At 33.8% G+C, this 19,550-nt stretch overlaps 4 protein-coding genes across 11 annotated transcripts in view; 2 read left to right on the plus strand and 2 right to left on the minus strand.

The window, feature by feature from the left end:
- LOC127062036 (peripheral plasma membrane protein CASK-like) overlaps positions 1–15,116 on the minus strand; it is a 46,800-nt gene extending 31,684 nt beyond the window's left edge. For 3 of the 7 annotated variants that reach the window (XM_050989616.1, XM_050989623.1, XM_050989622.1), the window contains exons 1-5: positions 14,976–15,116; positions 14,562–14,669; positions 13,656–13,802; positions 13,118–13,203; positions 10,433–13,039 (exon numbers count right to left, since the gene is read on the minus strand). In XM_050989616.1, coding sequence (XP_050845573.1) covers positions 10,433–10,491 — 59 coding nt within the window. In that variant the 5' untranslated portion in view covers positions 10,492–13,039; positions 13,118–13,203; positions 13,656–13,802; positions 14,562–14,669; positions 14,976–15,116. Of the gene's footprint in view, positions 1–10,432; positions 13,040–13,117; positions 13,204–13,320; positions 13,487–13,655; positions 13,803–13,994; positions 14,102–14,168; positions 14,446–14,561; positions 14,670–14,975 lie in introns of those variants that run through there. The other 4 variants (XM_050989619.1, XM_050989621.1, XM_050989618.1 and 1 more) reach the window with 4 other exon arrangements.
- LOC127062037 (uncharacterized) lies at positions 183–6,344 on the plus strand. Of its 2 annotated transcripts, none has more exons than XM_050989627.1 (3): positions 183–273; positions 4,322–4,826; positions 5,113–6,344. In XM_050989627.1, the coding sequence occupies exons 1-3, from the start codon at positions 198–200 to the stop codon at positions 5,786–5,788; spliced, it is 1,257 nt and encodes a 418-aa protein (XP_050845584.1). In that variant the 5' UTR covers positions 183–197; the 3' UTR covers positions 5,789–6,344. The 2 variants fall into 2 exon arrangements, with proteins under 2 accessions (XP_050845584.1, XP_050845583.1); XM_050989626.1 differs by lacking the exon at positions 183–273 and adding an exon at positions 4,089–4,234.
- LOC127072322 (uncharacterized) lies at positions 12,844–14,607 on the minus strand. The gene is made up of 5 exons (XM_051012656.1): positions 14,562–14,607; positions 14,169–14,180; positions 13,321–13,385; positions 13,118–13,203; positions 12,844–13,039 (listed from the first exon to the last, which is right to left on the minus strand). Exons 1-5 carry the CDS (start codon positions 14,605–14,607, stop codon positions 12,844–12,846), a joined length of 405 nt encoding a protein of 134 aa, XP_050868613.1.
- Positions 15,117–15,199: 83 nt separating the features above from the next.
- Positions 15,200–19,550, plus strand: part of LOC127062034 (autophagy-related protein 16) — a 332,953-nt gene continuing 328,602 nt past the window's right edge. The window contains exons 1-6 of the mRNA XM_050989608.1: positions 15,200–15,625; positions 15,908–16,172; positions 16,285–16,447; positions 16,525–16,613; positions 17,485–17,538; positions 18,332–18,470. Coding sequence (XP_050845565.1) covers positions 15,496–15,625; positions 15,908–16,172; positions 16,285–16,447; positions 16,525–16,613; positions 17,485–17,538; positions 18,332–18,470 — 840 coding nt within the window. The 5' untranslated portion in view covers positions 15,200–15,495. The remainder of the gene's footprint in view (positions 15,626–15,907; positions 16,173–16,284; positions 16,448–16,524; positions 16,614–17,484; positions 17,539–18,331; positions 18,471–19,550) is intronic.

Consider the following 19,550-nt stretch of genomic DNA (forward strand, 5'->3'; position numbering starts at 1 on the left):
TTCTCTAGTTTTTATGTATTTAAAAGAATCCGATATAAAAATGATTTACTATCTATCACTGTTACTTCACCTGTACAAACTGATAAGAAAAAATAATTACTATTAACATTAACATAAGTAACATTACTGAATACTATAAAAGAGAACTAACCGATCCTGAACCGCCACATGAGGTGAAAGAACATCTAAACAGTACCATGCTGTGGATCGTTTCTCTCTTCGTTCATACTTTATTAGTCGTTGCCAGACCGACCGAAAATGATATCGAAAATGGTAAGAATAATGTTCGATAATATATTTAATAATAATATCATTTTTCCAGTTGAAAATCTTTCTCAATGTTTTGATTTCCATTTTTAGACAACACGACTGATACAGAATTTGCACGCAAGAATTGCGTTCTATCCATGAAATATAAGTATGGCGATCTTAAAGAACCACAGCCATTGATTCTAACTCGAAATGGTACTACATCGGCGATACTTTATCCCAACGTTAAAGGTATATTATACGTGCGAGCGGGTCAGTCGATTTATTTGGCATGCCCGGGAGAACAGAATTCTCTAAGAGACATGGACTACGCCCAGGAAGTGGAAGCTACCTGCGTGAGGAATAAAATATTTCACGTTAACGGTGAAAATCGAAATTTTTCGTCGTTGACGTGTTATCACTTGCCGGAGCACACCGCAAGACGTACGAAATCGTCATGCTATGACAGGAATACTCACGTCGAAATTGGTTTCAATCTGAGCACCAATTTTCTGCGCGTAATAGAACTATGTCGCAATGAAAAAACCTACAATACATACTACACGAAATTTAGAATGACAAAATTGATTGGAGGATATCAGAGAAGTTATCCCAGGTAAGCGACTAATAATGATCTTATTTGCAAATACAAACGAATATATACGAATGAACAGCGGAGAATAACACACGAATCTATTTGCAAACGGTCGAAACGAGAACGATAAACAACGAGAGGAAGGTTTAGTTTGTAAATTTTGCCTCTGAATAACGCATTTACTTGTACGTAGAACGACGAATATACTCGACTAGAAAGGAACTTGGAAAAGTATGAAATTCGATTTAACCGGCTGTCACGTTTCCCTTCGTAATCCTATTGATAATCGTCGATAATTTAATTTTCCAGGCCGTCGAAATGGATGGTTGGTGATTATTTTGGAAAGATAGATATTAACGGGCAATACAACTTCAACACGCAGCTTATCACACTCCAAAAACTTTTGAATTCGAGCGAATTGGCCAAATCTCATCTAACGAAGTCACGTCAGTTCCTATCTCGTGGACATATGACGGCAAAGGTCGACTTCGTTTATGGTGCTTTACAATCGCTTACGTTTTGGTACATAAACGCGGCTCCTCAGTGGATGTCTTTCAATGCTGGCAACTGGGAAAGGCTTGAGAACAGCGTCAGGAACTTTGCTACCGATCGTTCTTTGGATCTAGATGTTTACACGGGTGTACACGGTCAAATGACCTTGCCCAATGCTCGTGGCAAACAGCAAGATATATATCTCTATGCCAATGGCACGAGTAGAGCCGTTCCCGTCCCCAAGTTCTATTGGAAAATAATCTATGATCCACAAAGCAAGAACGGTACGGCGTTTGTCGGTTTGAATGATCCCTTTATCAAGTCGATCACTGAAGATATCTACATATGCTCGGATATCAGTTCCACGATCGAATGGCTGACGTGGAGACCTAACGATATCAAAGCCGGTATCTCTTATGCGTGTACCATCGACGATCTACGTGAAGCTATACCGACCATTCCTAAATTTCAAACGGTTGGTATTCTAACGTAAGAATCGATAAGAATAATTTCAAACTGATTTGAATAGTTCGCAAAATAAAACGTCAAAAAGAATATTTACTCTAGTTGGAACGTTCGATTATTACCTTTGATCTTTGACACGTGACGATTACGTCTTAAGTTAACACGGTTGACCTAATTCCTTGATATTCTTATTAATAATGTAAATTTTAGAGAAAACAGTGAATCAATGTATATCGTATTATCGCGCGTGTCGCGTCTTGAGATTTTGTCTCGTCACTATTATGTTCGTTGAATTTTCCAGAATTCTCTCTCTCTCTCTCTCTCTCTCTCTCTCTCTCTCTCTCTCTCTCTCTCTCTCTCTTTCTCTCTCTCTCTTTCTCTCTATTTCGAGTTTATCACGAAAAAGCATAAGGAAATTTCATTTCGATAATTTCGTTACCGATTACCTTTCCACCATCGACCCATCTTCCCGTTTTCTTCCTTCCTATGTTTTATATATATATATATATATATACACACCTATGTACAAGCATATCTCTCTATCTCTCTATCTATCTATATATCTATCTATCTTTCTATCTTTCTATCCGTACACACATATACACACAGAGACGTTTGAGTACCGAAAGTAATTTACACGAATATGGTTCGTTTCAAAAACCGAAGAAGGAAATGCCATAACTAAATGAAAAATGTATTGAAACAGTGCTAGAGTATGTGCAGCGTAATCCTCATGCATCAGTACAAGAGATTTTAAGGGTAAGCGATATTTCAAAATTTTCTGTTCATCGTATTTTAAAGGATCAAAAACTTCGTCCATTTCGATTGTCCATTGGACAAACATTGTGACCTGGAGATGAAATTCAACGTGTCAATTGTTCAACAGTAGATAGTAAAAAATAAATAAAAAAAGGTCAATAGTAAATAGTACTATGTCAAACAGTATTTTTTAAGACGTATGCAAGAGAATGCAAAATTTAATTTACAAATTTTGTAGACAGATGAAGTTTCACCAACAAGAGTATATTTAATCGTCACAAGGAACACACACGGTCTGATAAAAATTCTCATAAAAAAAAAAATACGAATAATCAAATACGATACACTATCAATGCCTATGGGGTATTTAATAAGTATATTATTGGACCATATTTTTGTAAAAGGAATTTCTATGGACAAAGACATAGAAAGTTTTTAAAATTCAAATTACCAAATCTCTTGCATGACACCGAAATTCCCTTATCCATGCGACAAATAATGTATTTTCAACAAGACAAGGCTCCAGCACATAACTCTCAAACTGGCAGATATTCAAATGAGAAATATCCAAAAAGATGAATCGGTACACAAGGTCTAATTGCTTGGCTTCCACGGTCACCAGATTTGACACCCCTTGACTTTTTTTTAAGGGAATTTTTAAAGGATAATATGTATTCGCATCTAATAAATAATGCCCAAGAAATTCAAAAATACGTAGCGTTAGAAAGATCACACATTACAAGAAAGATAATTACAGGATGTCATAAAAAATGTACAGAAAAGAATGGAGAAATGTTGAGAGTGCGATGGAGAACCATTTGAACATCTTTTGTAGAGTAAGTAGTGTTAGAAATAATAGAATATCTTATCGATATCAGAAGATGATTCATATTTACAAATAAAACATTGATAGAATGGAACGAATGAAAGACAACTGGACCGATGCACAAAATACATGAAAGTTTCATAGAATTATGTAGTGCCTAATACTACTTAATTTTGTCATACGACATTTTTCTTGATTTCTAATTCTTTCAAAGCTATAGCTCGGCCCAGTTCCGTAGTACACCCTATATACATGGACTATTACACTCGATCGATGACCCTCTTATGTCTTTAGAAAAACAATATCAACTTTTCCTATATAATCGTTTTGATTTTCACGGTCTATCCCAATTAAAAATCGATTAAGTATTGATACAATTTCTATCACGTATCATGAAAACATATTTCGTTTTATTTACCGTTCAAATTTACATGCAATTACGAACGAGCGTATTAGAATTTTCTTACTAGAGATACTTCCATTTATAGTTCATTGATCTATTATAAATAAGAAACTAAAATCGATTGTACTGTACGAAAAAGAAAGAACACATATTGCAAACATACTTTTTTTATGTCTTATTAATCTTTAATTTCTTAATATATTTGATCTGAGAGTACGTCATAAAAATAAATTATCATCTATCATCATTAATACACTTGTACAAACTGATAAGAAAAAATAATTATCATTAAACATTAGTGAATAATATAAAAGAGAACTAAATGATCCTCAAACGCCATATGAGGTAAAAGAGAATTTCAACAGTACCATGCTGTGGATCGTGTCTCTCTTCATTCATATTTTATTAGTCGATGCCAGATCGATCGAAAATGATATCGAAAATGGTAAGAATAATGTTCGATAATATGTTTAATAATAATATCACTTTTCGAGTTGAAAATTTTTTTCTATTTTTTGTTTTCTATTTTTAGACAAGACGACTGATACAGAATTTGCACGCAATAATTGCGTTCTATCCATGAAATATAAGTATGGCGATCTAAAAGAACCACAGCCATTGATTCTAACTCGAAATGGTACTGCATCGGCGATACTTTATCCCAACATTAACGGTACATTAAAGGTGCAAACGGGTCAGTCGATTTATTTGGCATGCCCGGGAGAACAGAATTTTCTAAGAAACACGAACTACGCCCAAGAAGTGAAAGCTACCTGCGTAAGGAATAAAATATTTCACGTTAACGGTGAAAATCGAAATTTTTCGTCGTTGACGTGTTATCATTTGCCGGAGCACACCGCAAGGCATATGAAATCGCCGTGCTATAACAGGAATACTCACGTCGAAATTGGTTTCAATCTGAGCACCAATTTTCTGCGCGTAATAGAACTATGTCACAACGAAAAAACCTACAATACATACTACACGAAATTTAGAATGACAAAATTGATTGGAGGATATCAGAGAAGTTATCCCAGGTAAGGGGCTAATAATGATCTTATTTGCAAATACAAACGAATATATACGGGTGAACGGCGGATAATAACACACGAATCTATTTGCAAACGGTCGAAACGAGAACGATAAACAACGAGAGGAAGATTCAGTTTGTAAATTTTGCCTTTGAATAACGTATTTACTTGTACTGTAAAACGAATATGCTCGGCAAGGAAGGAACTTGGAAAAGTATAAAATTCGATTTAACCGGCTGTCACGTTTCCCTTCGTAATCCTATTGATAATCGTCGATAATCTAATTTTCTAGGCCGTCGAAATGGATGGTTGGAGATTATTTTGGAAAGATAGATATTAACAGGCAATACAACTTCAATACGCAGTTGAGCACATTCCAAAAACTTTTGAATTCGAGCGAATTAGCCAAGTCTCATCTAGCGAAGTCACGTCAGTTCCTGTCTCGTGGACATTTGACGGCAATGGTCGACTTCGTTTATGGTGCTTTACAGTCGCTTACGTTTTGGTACATAAACGCGGCTCCTCAGTGGATGTCTTTCAATGCTGGCAACTGGGAAAGACTTGAGAACAGCATCAGGAACTTTTCTACCTATCGTTCTTTGGACCTAGATGTTTACACAGGTGTACACGGTCAAATGACTTTGCCCAATGCTCGTGGCAAATACCAAGATATATATCTCTACGTCAATGGCACGAATAAAGCCGTTCCCGTCCCCAAGTTCTATTGGAAAATAATCTATGATCCACGAAGCAAGAAAGGTACCGCGTTTGTCGGTTTGAATGATCCCTTTATCAAGTCGATCACTGAAGATATCTACATATGCTCGGATATCAGTTCCAAGATCAAATGGCTTCTGTGGAGACCTAACGATATCAAAGCCGGTATCTCTTATGCGTGCACCGTCGACGATTTACGTAAAGCCGTACCGACCATTCCTAAATTTCAAACGGTTGGTATTCTAACGTAAGAATCGATAAGAATAATTTCGAAAAGGTTTGAATACTTTGCAAAATAAAGGATCAAAAAGAATATTTACTCTAGTTGGTAGGTTCGATTATTATCTTCGATCTTTGATACGTGCCGATTATGTCGTAAGATCACACGGTTGACCTAATTCCTCGACAATCTTATTAACAACGTAAATTTTAGAGAAAATTGTAAATAAATGTATATTATTTCATCGCATGTGCCGCGTGTTATTAATTATTATTAATCTAAAAAAGTTGATTCAGCTGATATCGTAACAGTTCATGATTGAAAAGCTTTCTTAATTACTACAGTTCGAACGAAGACGTCCACTCGGTGTGCCGTTCTACGGTAAAATAATTACTACGATGTACATATAGATAGAGAGTATTTACGTATATGTATGCGTACGCATACATATTATATTTTCAAACAATAATTGCATTCGGGATAATAATGGAAAAACAATTAATTCTACGTGCTGTTTACTCACGGGAAATGACAATGTACACCTACGAAAGAAAAAAAAAAAAAATAAAGTAAAAGAAAAAAACATTGTTCGAACTTTGTTCCTTTTATATCCAAAATAATTGTACCCTTCCTATCACCGGTTTGCGTCGTTTCATGCTTGGCAGCTTACCAAAGCGAGCTTACAGAGAAGTAACTACGCGTCGTTCGCCGTCTTTTGCGATAAAGAGTTATTAACGACGAACCGATTGGCAAGTTTGTATAACGATACCGCGATAATGCTTCCTCGAGCCAAAGATGAGCTTCTCCTCTAGACTCCACGGGTATACCGGATAAACGAGACGTTTCGTATTGACGTCAGAAGAAATCGATGTGTTACGTCGAAAGCTGAAAAAGCTTTGCTTCTAAGCTTCGAACGTTTCGACGGTAGATATATATATATATATATGTGTGTGTGTGTGTGTACGTTAAGTAGTATTTCTATTAAATACGTATGATGACACGCAAGTTTTAGAAACTGTGGTCGTAAGAAAAATCGAAACAATGAGAACAAAGGAAACGAGAACGATCGCGATAACATGTTCTCTCGTAAAGAATCTTGAATCCGATGAGGAAGATAGCCTTAGCGCAATTAAGTTCAAGGACAAATTCCACGAGAAAGTATTTACCCTGAGTTTTGAAGAACGCGTATTCTGCATGACCCTTCGCAAGAATTACCAAGACGAGAGAGAAAGAGAAAAAGAGAGAGAGAGAGAGAGAGAGAGAGAGAGAGAGAGAGAGAGAAAGAGAGAGAAAGAGAGAGAGAGAGAAAGAAAGAAAGAGAGGGAGAGATAGAGAGAAGAGAAGAGAAGAAAAGTAGGGCGAGCATCGTAAAAGCGGTGCATGCTTAGTCGTATCTCGTTTTATACATGTCGACATTGAGATTTTGCCTCGTCACTGTTACGTTCCTTGAATTTTCTAGGATTCTCTCTTTATCTCTCTCTCCCTCTCTCTCTCTTTCTCTCTCGATTTGGAGTTTATCACGGAGAAGCGTGAGGAAATTTCATTTCGATAATTTCGTTACCGATTACCTTTCCACCATCGACCTATCTTCCTGCCTTCTTCCTACATTATCTATATATGTACTTATGTACATGCATATATCTATCTATCTATCTATCTATCTATCTATCTATCTATCTATCTATCTATCTATCTATCTATCTATCTGTCTGTCTGTCTGTCTGTCTGTCGGTCTGTCTATCTATCTATCTATCTATCTATCTATCTATCTATCTATCTATCTATCTATCCACCTATCTACATATATATGTATGTATGTATGTATGTATGTATATATATGTATGTATGTATGTATTTCAGTACCGAGTTTCAATTTCATTTTCTCACGCTCAGATTGTTAACTTTGACGAAACGACAAAATGTAAACATTCCACTCGAATAAACGTTTGAAAAATTGCTATTTGCTCGGCCCATTTACGGAATACGCGAAAACGTGAAAAGTAAAGGGCACTCGTTAATGACGTTCGATGAAACGTAAACGAAAAATTGTTCACATTCTAGAGTACTCCAGATATATTCGTATAAGAAAATTAGTATTTATGATAAATGAAAAATATCGAGAATATAAAACGAAAATATCGACGACGACGTGAGAAATATCGATGCATGAGAAAGATCAAAGGGAAGATTTTTTTTCTTGACGAACGATCGATCGTAATAGTAAGGTCGTACATAAGTCCTACCTAATTCTAATTTCTAATTTGGAGAAAAAAAGAGAGAGAGAGAGAGAAATAGAAAGAAAATGAAAGAAAGTGCTTGAACGAGAGGAAAGCTCGATCGCTTTATTGTAATACAAATATAAAAAGAGTCTAAGAGGAACACGATTCACTGGACCGAGCTTTTATTCATTCATAAAGGAATGCAGTGCATTCAACCTCTATTGACCGCGTCTGACAAAGAATACTTCGTACATTGTTCAATTGATGGGTTCAAAGGCGACACTCGGATGAAGATCTACGAGCCAGGGTGCGAAGGTTTCGTCGGCAGTCGCCTCGAGAGAGAGTTAATGTACACTATACATCTAGATATAAAATTTTAGATAAGCGAACGACAAAGTGTCTCTCGAGTCCCAACGTTCTTAACACGACTATTTTTCTTGTATTTTTTTATCCTTGTAATTTGTAACTATAACTTTCAGAGAATCGATTTAATGGAATGCAAAGACCGAGGTCAATGATCTTTAAAGAGAAACCATGTAGAATATTAAACGATCATGTCGTTATAGTATCATAAATCAAGAAATGCCGATGGTATTTATCTTTCCCCGATTAACAATCTACCACTGTGCAACATGATACGAAAAGCGAATACGGCTAGTATGTCACATATTATACTAACTAATTATTTATTGCCATATCGAGTGTTTCATTTCCAAATTGTATATATAATTGCATCGTTAACGATTCGTAAACAATATGTTATCAACATATGGTCTTTGATAATTAAATTTCAGCATTTTTGGATGTACGATTTAATTAAGAATATATGTATAAACTTGATATACTTGTATGTATATCGGTCGTATATTATCTCCATCGACATTTGCTATAATATTTTGATTTTTCTATTATAATATGCCATTGCAAATAATAAAAAGACATATTAAACCATCTTTTATTCGAAAGCGTAGAAGCGTATTAAACTATTGCAAACGATGTCTGCATTTTATTCGAATATTTCTTTGTTGTCTGTAAAATCGATGGAAATATTGAATCGTACAAGTTCGTCGAGCCTTTGATTACTCATCCATGCACGAGCAGTCGAATCTATTCGGTTAAATGAACGAATTTACCCTTGAATAACGTCTCTCTCTCTCTCTCTCTCTCTCTCTCTCTCTCTCTCTCTCTCTCTGTCCCTCTTTCTCTCTCACTTTCTATCTCGGTGCTGGTTAATCAACGAATTTAGGTGATAAAAGTATTCCGGATATTTCTAAAGTTTCGTACATAATCGAACGAACTACATATAAATACAAGATATATATGTATCTAACGAACGGATTTAATTAGTTCATTATAAATTCTAGTGAACGAATCATCCTGAGCTAAACTACGTACGATAGACGATATAAAAATAAACTTAGTTAGCGCAGAACTATGACGCGTTGGTCTATTCTAATAACGCGTCGGGACGTAATGAAAAATAAAAGACATCGTATTCACTATTTAAAAATAAGACATCTCCAATAACGATGACAAATCTACTATCGACATTCGATATAAACGCTAAAATACTTCGAAAGATATCCAATGTCAAATATCTCAGCTTTAAAGCGAACAAATTGAGTTAATCGTTTGATCTTTATATTTTCTGACACCAACGACATAACAGAGGCCAATACTTTTCGCAACGTGAAAGTCCTACAAGTTTCTTTTTTTCTTTCTATCACTTAAACGACGAAACCAAATAAAGAAAGAAATCGATTCGACTGACGTTTCAATATTCTCAAAGATTCAAGATCATCTCCTATCATATCATATCGTCATATCACATTATTAAAAGAGAAGCTCGTATGAGAATACGTTTAAAAGAAGAGCTCATTAGCTTCGTCCAGTTAGCGACATAAAAAGCAGAAAGTATAAAAATCGAAACTATTAAAAAAAGAAATCAACGCGCGTACGTACGGGGATATATGAGAGTTGGTCTCGTTTGTGATCGCGTATGAACGTCTCTGTATATTTATGTATGTATGTATATATGTATATATAACGAACCTGGATAGATACGGAAAATCAGAAAAAGATAGAGATATAGAGAAAGAGAGAAAAGAGAGAGGGAGGAAATGAAGGGCGCGCGATAAAACGCGTTGCATGAAGCTGCATGAGAGCATAGAAGGCGAACCTTTCGAACACACCCCCTGCGCCGTTCATTCTCGCGCCTCCGTCTTCCCTCTCTCTCCCACCTATAAGTATATTCATAGGAGTGTGGAGGGCGCGTGCGCGTGCGCGTGCGAGCGAAGCAAGCACGCAAGCAAGCACGCAAGCAAGGAAGTAAGTAAGCAAGCAAGCAAGCTAGAAAGAAAGAAAAAAAAGAAAGAAAAGAAGGAAGGAAGGAAGGAAAGAAGGAAAGAAGGAAGCAAATAGAGGCACACACGCCCTCGTGCGCTCACGTTACTCACTTGCCGATAATCTCGCAGAGCTCGTAAACTTCGTCGAAGAGAACCTCGTCGTCCGCCATAGTGGCGACGAGGAGGTCGAAGGAGTCGACCGGCTTTGAGTATAGCTTTGACGTTCTCTTTAAAGGAAAGCAGTAGAATCAGCTACGATAAGTCGTACGAAAGCTGGATTATTCGTAGAGCGCGCGTATACGCGCCGCTCTTGGCCGACGACGTCGTCGTCGTCGTTGTTGGCGTTGGCGTCGGCGTCGTCGTCGTCGTCGTTGTTGTTGTTGTTGTTGTTATTTATTGTTGTTGTTGTTGTTGTTGTTGTGTCGTCGTCGTCGTTTTCCTCGTTCTTGTATTCGTTATCGTCGTCGATGATGCTGCTGTCTTCTCTTTAACTTTCCTCGATGCTCGCTTCTCTTCTCTTCCCGTGTTGGTTATTTATTTTTTTTTCTTTTCTTTTCCTTCCTTCCTTTTTTTCTTTCTGTCTTTCTACTTGTTCCTTTTTCTCTTTTTTTTTCTTTTTCTTTTTTTTTTTAAACACAGAAAAGAGTAGCTGAACAGAGAGAAAGAGAGAGAGAGAAAACAACACAGAGAGAGGGAGCGAGAAAGAGAGTACGACGTGAACGCAGTCTCGTATCGCGTCTTCACGTCCGCCTATGGAGACGCCTCTCTCGCTCTATCGCGTATTCCGTGCCGGCAAGCCCGCTCCTTTCTCTTTCTCACTCTCTCTCTCTCTCTCTTTCCTCTTTCTCTTCCTCTTCCTCACGCACACGTCACACGACGCGGACGAGGACGACGCACGTATACGCGGCGGGATTAGATAGTGCGAGGAGGCACAGAGTAGTAGTGGCTATAATGCAGCCGCGTTGACACATCGGGATTCTCGTCGTACGAGCTGGTTCACGGGCTCGTCGCACGAGATCGTTCACGGGCACCTTCGACGCGACTATTAGGCTGTCTCTCCGTCGATAGAAAAGAAGGGAAGAAGAAGAAGATTCGTGTGTCTCTTTTTCCAAATACGTTCGTCTCTTTAGCTCTCCAAATAATATATATCTCTCACGAGGAGCTACCGTGGTTTGTTGGAAACACAACACCGACACCGCCTTTCTACGACCTTGCCTTCCTCTAGCTCTCGTTGCCTTTAATACTCGCTCGACGATCTGCTCGTTCCTTCTTTCTCGTTCGTACGTTTCGCCTACGTTCCTAGCACACCTTCCTCACTCTCGATATATACGTATCGTATTCGTAACGCGTTTACAACGCGCGGATAGCAATAACGCTGTCGCTCTACACGACTGGCACAGCTCACAGAACAAAGTTTCTCGAAATTCGATAAGAATATTTCACGAGAGTTACGTTTCTCTTCCGATTGTTATCACCGGAAACGCGATTCGTACGTACTCGAATCGGATGGCACGTAGTCAATTCTCCGATCTCGAGATACGGTGTAGGAGTTGGTACGAGAACCGCACGCGCTTCCCCGTCTGTCAAAGGAGACCGGGGTAGTAGATTCGTTCGCTCCGAAGCACGACTGGTTGCATAAAACGCGGCTGGCGGCTGCGCTAAACGACTAACTCCCTCTCTCTCCACTACCTTCTTCGCCAACCATCGACGAGCCGAGTGGTTTTCGCAGAGCATGGAGGGGCGGGCGTGGCGCCTCTTCGCCTGTGGATAGCCTTTTGCACCTTGCGACGACAGCTCCTTTCTTCTTTGTCTCTTCTTCGACGTCGACGTGTCGTCGTCTTCGTCGTCGTCGTCGTCGTCTTCTTCTTCTTCTTCTTCTTTTTCTTCTGTTGCTACTGCTACCGTTCGTTCGTTCTATTTGTCTTTTTCTATACCTTCTTTATACCTCGAATTATATATATCTATACAATTTAATTCTAATCGACTTTCTTCGATTTCTGCAATTGTATAGTTCTGCGATGCTCGGATGATAAAATCTAATATATTTTTCGAAAGGCTTGATACCGGTAGCTTTTCAATAAAATGCCTTTAAGAAATTTCTTTCTTGATTTAGTTGTTATTGTGCTTCGTTAATTCTCTCCGTATGCGACGTTCCAAGAATGCACGTCGCATTTTTCTAATTAATTAGCACACAGGTTGCATAAAGAATGCGACTACCTTCGTACCATCGATACGCAGCTCTATGTGGATTAGGATGTAGGATATATCGGCAGTCGGTGCGAGTATCGTTACATTATGAATGTTTACGTGACGTGAACATCAACTCAGATACTTTCAATTCTTGCACTGTTAGTATTTTGTTGTATTAACTCAAAAATTTGCTTTCTGAGTTATTACAATGGGTTTCTAATAAGTGCATTATAAAAAACATAACAACATGTACATCTCATTGTAAAGTACAAATTACAAATATTTGTACAAATGCATACATCCATATGTATTGCTAATCGGTAATTCTTATTCTACCGTAAAGGTAATAATCCTTCAAAAATGTCTTGTAGATATTCTTGTTGCCCAAACACTGTTAAGACTATGATGTCTCTTCCATTTGACCATCGTTGATGCAGAAAGTGCAAGTCAATTGCAGAATATTTAGCTTCGTTGTGAAGATATTTTAAATGTTTACTATCGATGCCTCTTAAAACCATTATGTTCTCTCTACGAATAGAGGTACAAAAGTTAAGTAAGTATCATTTTTTGTGCACCTTCGTATATTGTTGTACAAAAATTACTAACCCAGATTGCGTCCATTTATTTAAATAATAGCTCGTTATGTTATTGGAATCTAATCTTTTATTCAGTGCTATTAAACCACGTGCTATCTAAAAATGCAAATATTTGAAATATAAATATATTGTATAAGACCGAAAGATTATAATTATTATATAAAGAGATCATCGAGTATATCAGAACAAAGAAAACAAATATTCTGTTTCTACCGCAGCTGTGGCAGTTCCTTGATCCATATTATAACTTGTATTCAGGATAGAATAAAAGACATAGTCTAAAGGTCCAATCTTGTTGATACATGATAGTTTTCGAATTTTGCTATGTTTTGATTTAGAAAGAATTTTCTTCCTATTATATACTTCATATATCTTCTTCCTAAAATTGTAGCACGAGTAAATTTCTCCATATATATTTTTTCAACAAGTTTATGGAGAATAATGACAACATATGAAAAGTTTTCATTGTTCTAATATTATCTCGCTTGTTTCTTTAATCCTTTGGATAATTAATAAAAAATAACTTATGCTTTAAAGTAAAATCAAACCTTCGCATAACAATTTTTGAATTGTCATTTCGTATACATTCTCGGTTCGAACGACCTTCGCATTGATGTATCAAAGCCAAAGATTCTTGGCTCGAATATTGTTTTGCGACTATTTTTCTTGGCATCTTGTGATTTTTAATTCTGTTTCTATTTTAAAAAATTATACACATATTATGCCATATAAAATCGTGCTATTTTTCATAGAATTTGATAACAAATGTAAGAGGTTAAGATAGAATGTAAACCTATGTAACACATATCCAAGTCTTATAATCATTCATGAATACATATTTACTCTATGATAATGAAACGATTCCTAAACAAATACTAGGAATATACCATTGTGTGTAAAAGCCGTTATATAAACTACAATTTATATAATAAAAAATTGCAATAAAAATCTATCAGAAAGAGTATAACCAATTCTGCAAACCGCCTTTTTACAGTCTTAAGTAACAGAGGGCACTAGTTGTATATTCTTATAAGATAACATTTTTAAGCATAACCACTTACCAATTCCGAGTGCTGTATCAAATGATAATACTGATAATTTAATAGAGATATAGATTACGTTGTTAATAATAAAAAGAATTAAAATTCATAGAAACAAATTGATTCGATTTACATATATTTAAAAAATTAAAAGTACCCATGCACGATCTCCGTCTTCTTGAAATTATTATAAACAACATATTAAGAAAAAAATACAAACACTAGAAATCAAAAATTGACAAGTTATTAAAATCGTGTAGGAATAAAATTCACTTCTTGTAATTTCTAACGTTATCTTTATATAAGTATGTAAGAAATAAAGTACTCTTCTTATAATTAAGTAATGGCTGCCTTGATGGCGCGCAAACGAAAAACGTATTACAGAAATCGTAATTTGATTGGTTGCTTACTTACCAACGGTTGTCACGTGATCACGTATGTCCGCATATGCTTGTAACATTTATACTTCTTAAATATTTTACGAAATTTCTATGCACACATCCTTTCCATATTTCAACAAAGCTGAAAATAAATGGATATACTGAAAATAAATATTCCTTAAATGCTAATATTTCCGTTTGTTTTATGTACAATGTCACTTTCCATTCTTTATCAAAAAATTACTAAGTCATTGATGTTAATACTTAGTAAACAGAAAACAGACTTCTTCATGTACAAATTACTTAAGCGTGAATAATACCAGAGTTTAAATCGATAAAAAAATAATTTTTCAAAGTAAATTACGATTATCGACCGAGAAGATTCTAAACATACACTTATATTTATTTTAATTGATATCACGATTTGTTAACTATTATATATACATACATATCGTTTTGACGAGTATTATTTATTAGTTCATGTCTTAAGTAATCGAAGTACGCTTCTATGCTGAGGTAACGTTTTACCACACTATCGTAAACTATTTCGAAAGATTTACAGAAGACTTATACTTGCAGGCACGTGCACTTAATAATTCGGTAGATCAACTTCTCGTCGAAGTGCGCTTGCATCGCATCCCTCGATATGCATCAAAGTTCAGAGTAGATGTGTAGTGTTTGGTATCTTAGGTTAGGGTAGTTGTTTTCGTAATTAAAATCTTTTCGTGATATAATTGAAATGTCATAACGTTGTTATGAGTTCTTCAAACGTTTACGGTGTTTGAATATTTACATATAATTTTACAGTGCACGGTTGACATTTTTTTTGTGAAAAAATTACATGCGTTATGGTGTGAGGATTGTCAAAATATTTTCCATACCTTTTTTTTTTTTATCAGTTTATCTTTATTGGAGTTTAACAAAACGGAATTGATCAAGATCGAATCAACGAGTATATTCAAAGAAAAATGGCAACTCACGAATTGGAACAGTCGTGTATCTCCAGAAATGATAATAATTGGAGGAAAAACATTATCTCACAGCTTCGCGATAGAAACAGGACTGAAACGTTTTGTTTTTCCGATCTTATCACTTTACGTAAGCTTTATTTTGATCTAATAACAGTGTCAAACTATTGTATATTCTCTTTTTTGCCTCTATTCTATTTTGTAGAAATTTATATTATTGTATAATGGTTCTCAATATGTTAAATGTTTTCTAGTATTTTTTATTTAAATTTTGCGTATAAGTTTATTTTACGATTTATATTTAATGTATATTTTTTATAAAAATTATCTATTATCTTTATATTTTTTCTTTGTATAGAGGTGTAAGTAGTAGTAAGATATTTGTAAGATTAATGATAATCTTTTTTAACAGATAACAGATTATTCGAAAATGTAAATACATTGCGTGGTCAAAATATGCAGTTAACGATATCAAATGAAAATTTGCGACGTGAATCAGGCAACAGAAGTCCCGGTATAGGCCCAAGTATAAGTTCAGCTCACGAAGCACGCCTCTTAAAACAAACTGAAGAATTAACTGCATTACATAGGAAAAATGGAGAGCATATGCAACAAATTGTAGATCTTAATAAAAAAATGCAAGAAATGATAGAAGAACTACATGCTAAAGATGCAAGGTAAATGTTTAATTTTTTTTTATATATTAACCTTAAAAGTATCTGGTAATAATAAAGAAAATATAATATAATAAGAATGGCCATTATAATAAATAAAAATTCTCTTCTTCAGTCTTGCAGAATCTATGGAGACTAACACTGCTTTACATTTGGAAATAACAAAATATGTAAACAGAGAAAGAGAATATGAAAGTATAAATCAAATGCTTAAAGATGAACATCAAGCTTTGCAACTTGCTTTTGCATCTTTGGAAGATAAACTCAGGAAATCGCAGGTATGTTTTATTGTTTTACAAAATTATATAAATTTTATGAAAATAATGCTCTTTACATTATTTTGAATTTTTTGTAGGAAGAAAATCGTCAATTGGTAGAACGTTTAATTAAATACAAGGCCAGAGATGCAGAGAAAATGAATGAAGAAAATGATAATTTTTTAAAGTAAGTAATTTCATTATTTAATTACTCACATAATATTAATATTTATTTATTAAGATTACAGTATCATACTTAAGACATAAACATATATTTTTATAAATATTTTTATAAAATCTAGAGATATATATTTGTAAATATGTTTATATTCATTACTCCCACTTGTATTAATTTATTTTGTTTATATCGTTTTTGATATTGCATAATAAGTGTTAGTCTCTAATGTCTTGTAATTATAGTTGTGATAATATATGTATAAGATTTATACATTTTTATATATTTATATTTCTGATATTTTTTGTGGTATAATGGGCAAATAATATAATATATAATAATATTTTCTTGTATAGGATATGCATATATATATATATATATGTATATTTCATAAATTAAATATTTTAAAATATAAAACATTTCCAATTTTAAGCCTTTTCAAGTTTGTTTGCAAAAAATAATTAAATGAAGAGATTTTATAAGATAAGGTATGTACATAAAGCAGATTTATAGTAATGGACAAGTTTTATTTTCTATTTTCCAAATATCAAACACATTATTTGAAATATAAGATAGAGATCAAGTGGAGAGAACTTTAATGTAATACATATTGCTTGTAATATTTGTATTATATATATTTTATTGCACTGACTATCTTGCCTGCACCAAAAATTATTGTTTATTGCTAAACTAACTATTATGCTTTGCTATTTTAGTGTAATGTTCAAAGCATGAAATACCTCTTTAGAAATTCATGTTTCCATCAGTATTAATACAGTGGAAATAATATTCAAAGTAATGGGGTTTTCGCAGAAAAACATCATTTAGTACTTTTAGAGCTTTCTACACTAGCACTTTCCACTGTTTGAAATTTTCGTTTCAGTGAGAGTTTTACCAGTCCGACAGCCTTTTTGATGCATACCATATCAAAGTTTGGGTAAGTTTAATAAAATGAAGTGAAAAATGTTACGCTTTATGCTAAATAGCTTTTGGTCGGTAGCTGAAAAGTATCATGTTATAAAAGTTTATGATTATTATAGTGTATGTATATATTTTGTCTTCATAGATAGATATACTTTGTTTGCAAATAGTTTTTGTTGCCATTCAATTTATTATATTGCAATCTGTGTTATATCATTGTATGTATCAATTGCTCTATTTTAAGAAAACTAATTACCTAATAATTCTTATTTTATATATATATATATATCTTAGGTGATCATAAACAAACTTGAAAAGATATATACTGATATGAAATGTGTTGAAAAGTTATGGAATATTTATCTTTATGGGTAATAATCTAATAAATGTACAAATAAGATAAAAATGTAAATATGTTTCTGCAGTAATACTTTTAAAGCTACTAATTTGGGAAAAGTTACTAAGAAACACAGGAAATAAATATGTTAATTATATGCTTTGCTCAATATACAATTTGCATGAGATGTATGTATACAGTCATATGAATATATATATGTGTGTGTATGTGAGAGAGAGAGTATATATATAATGTATATACACACACATACATACATACGTATGTACACACAGCATACACATATATTTATAATAGTTCTTTAAAAATTCAGGTCAAACTATAAGAACAGTGGTGTATGGTAACTACAATATACAGGTGTTTGTAAACTTTGCATTTTTTGTTATTGTTTTTGATGTGTCCAAAACATTTATCATATTTAAACAAAGTCAAAATTTTATATGTTATTTTATAGAAAACGACAAGCAAAGATGCAAAAGGAGTTAGAGGATGCTGCTCGTGATACACGACCCGTTAGTCCTGATAGATCAAGTTTAAAAGAAGGTGTTGCTGGTCTTCCTACTACAGTACCAACAAAAGTGTCCGTCACATTTGTACGTTGATTTGTACTCAAAATACTAATTATTTATGCATTATTATTATTATGAGAATTTTAATTCATATGCCTACTTACTATTGAATTTTATATTGATTTTATTATGAAAAAGTGCATGCCATAAAAGCAAAGTATAATGCAGTTGAAATTACTTGTTCTTAAATCACAAAATTTATGTTAATACATATTAATTTTCTTTATTAATTTCGAATATTTCGTCTTTGTTTGTATCACGTTTTTATTTAAAACTTCCAATATAGTAGGTTATATGTATATTCTGTCCACTGTTTATCAACATATTATTTAGTAAAAACATTCTGTGGAATTCTATGCTCTAGCTACGTTTGTTGTATCATACTTGATGAATGCATGCTTTATATCGCACATTATCTGATACGTGCATTTTTCCTTTGAATAAATATTTTCATTGGAAACTTAAGAAATAAGATTTGTAATCCTACTTATTAAGATTTAATCTGCATCAAAAAAAGTAATCAAACAATAATTTGTTCGTTAACAGTATAGTATAACAACTTACTCGACAAACTTAAACTCTGTTTACATATATACGTATATATTGTTATATGGCACAACATTAATTTTTGAAATTGACATTTAAATGGTATGCATTTTACTTTCGTTATATTTGTATATAAAATATTATATGTTTATATTTCTTATTCACGCATGATACATTCTTGCTATAAGATAAATTTTTCAAATTGCATGTGAAAATACTACCATATTGATGAATTAAATATCTTAAATGTCGAATCAATAATTTTTTTAAATATATATAATATATATATATATATATAATAAAAAGTTTATTGATAACCGTAAACTTTTCTTATTATGAAATGTTTTATTGGGAATATTTTGTAGAATTTATGACATTTTGTAGTTAATTTATTATAAATATTCCAAAAAACATAATATACTTTTGTATTTAACAGATATTAGTTTCTTAGCTTTATGTTCTGGTTTATTTCTTATAGCATAATATATTAGAGCGACATATACAAGTGTATTGTAGAATTAAGAAGAGTATATTGTAATATGTATTACTAAATATAAT

This window comes from Vespula vulgaris, chromosome 2 (genome assembly GCF_905475345.1).
Source record: "Vespula vulgaris chromosome 2, iyVesVulg1.1, whole genome shotgun sequence".
NCBI classification, from domain to species: Eukaryota; Metazoa; Arthropoda; class Insecta; order Hymenoptera; family Vespidae; genus Vespula; species Vespula vulgaris.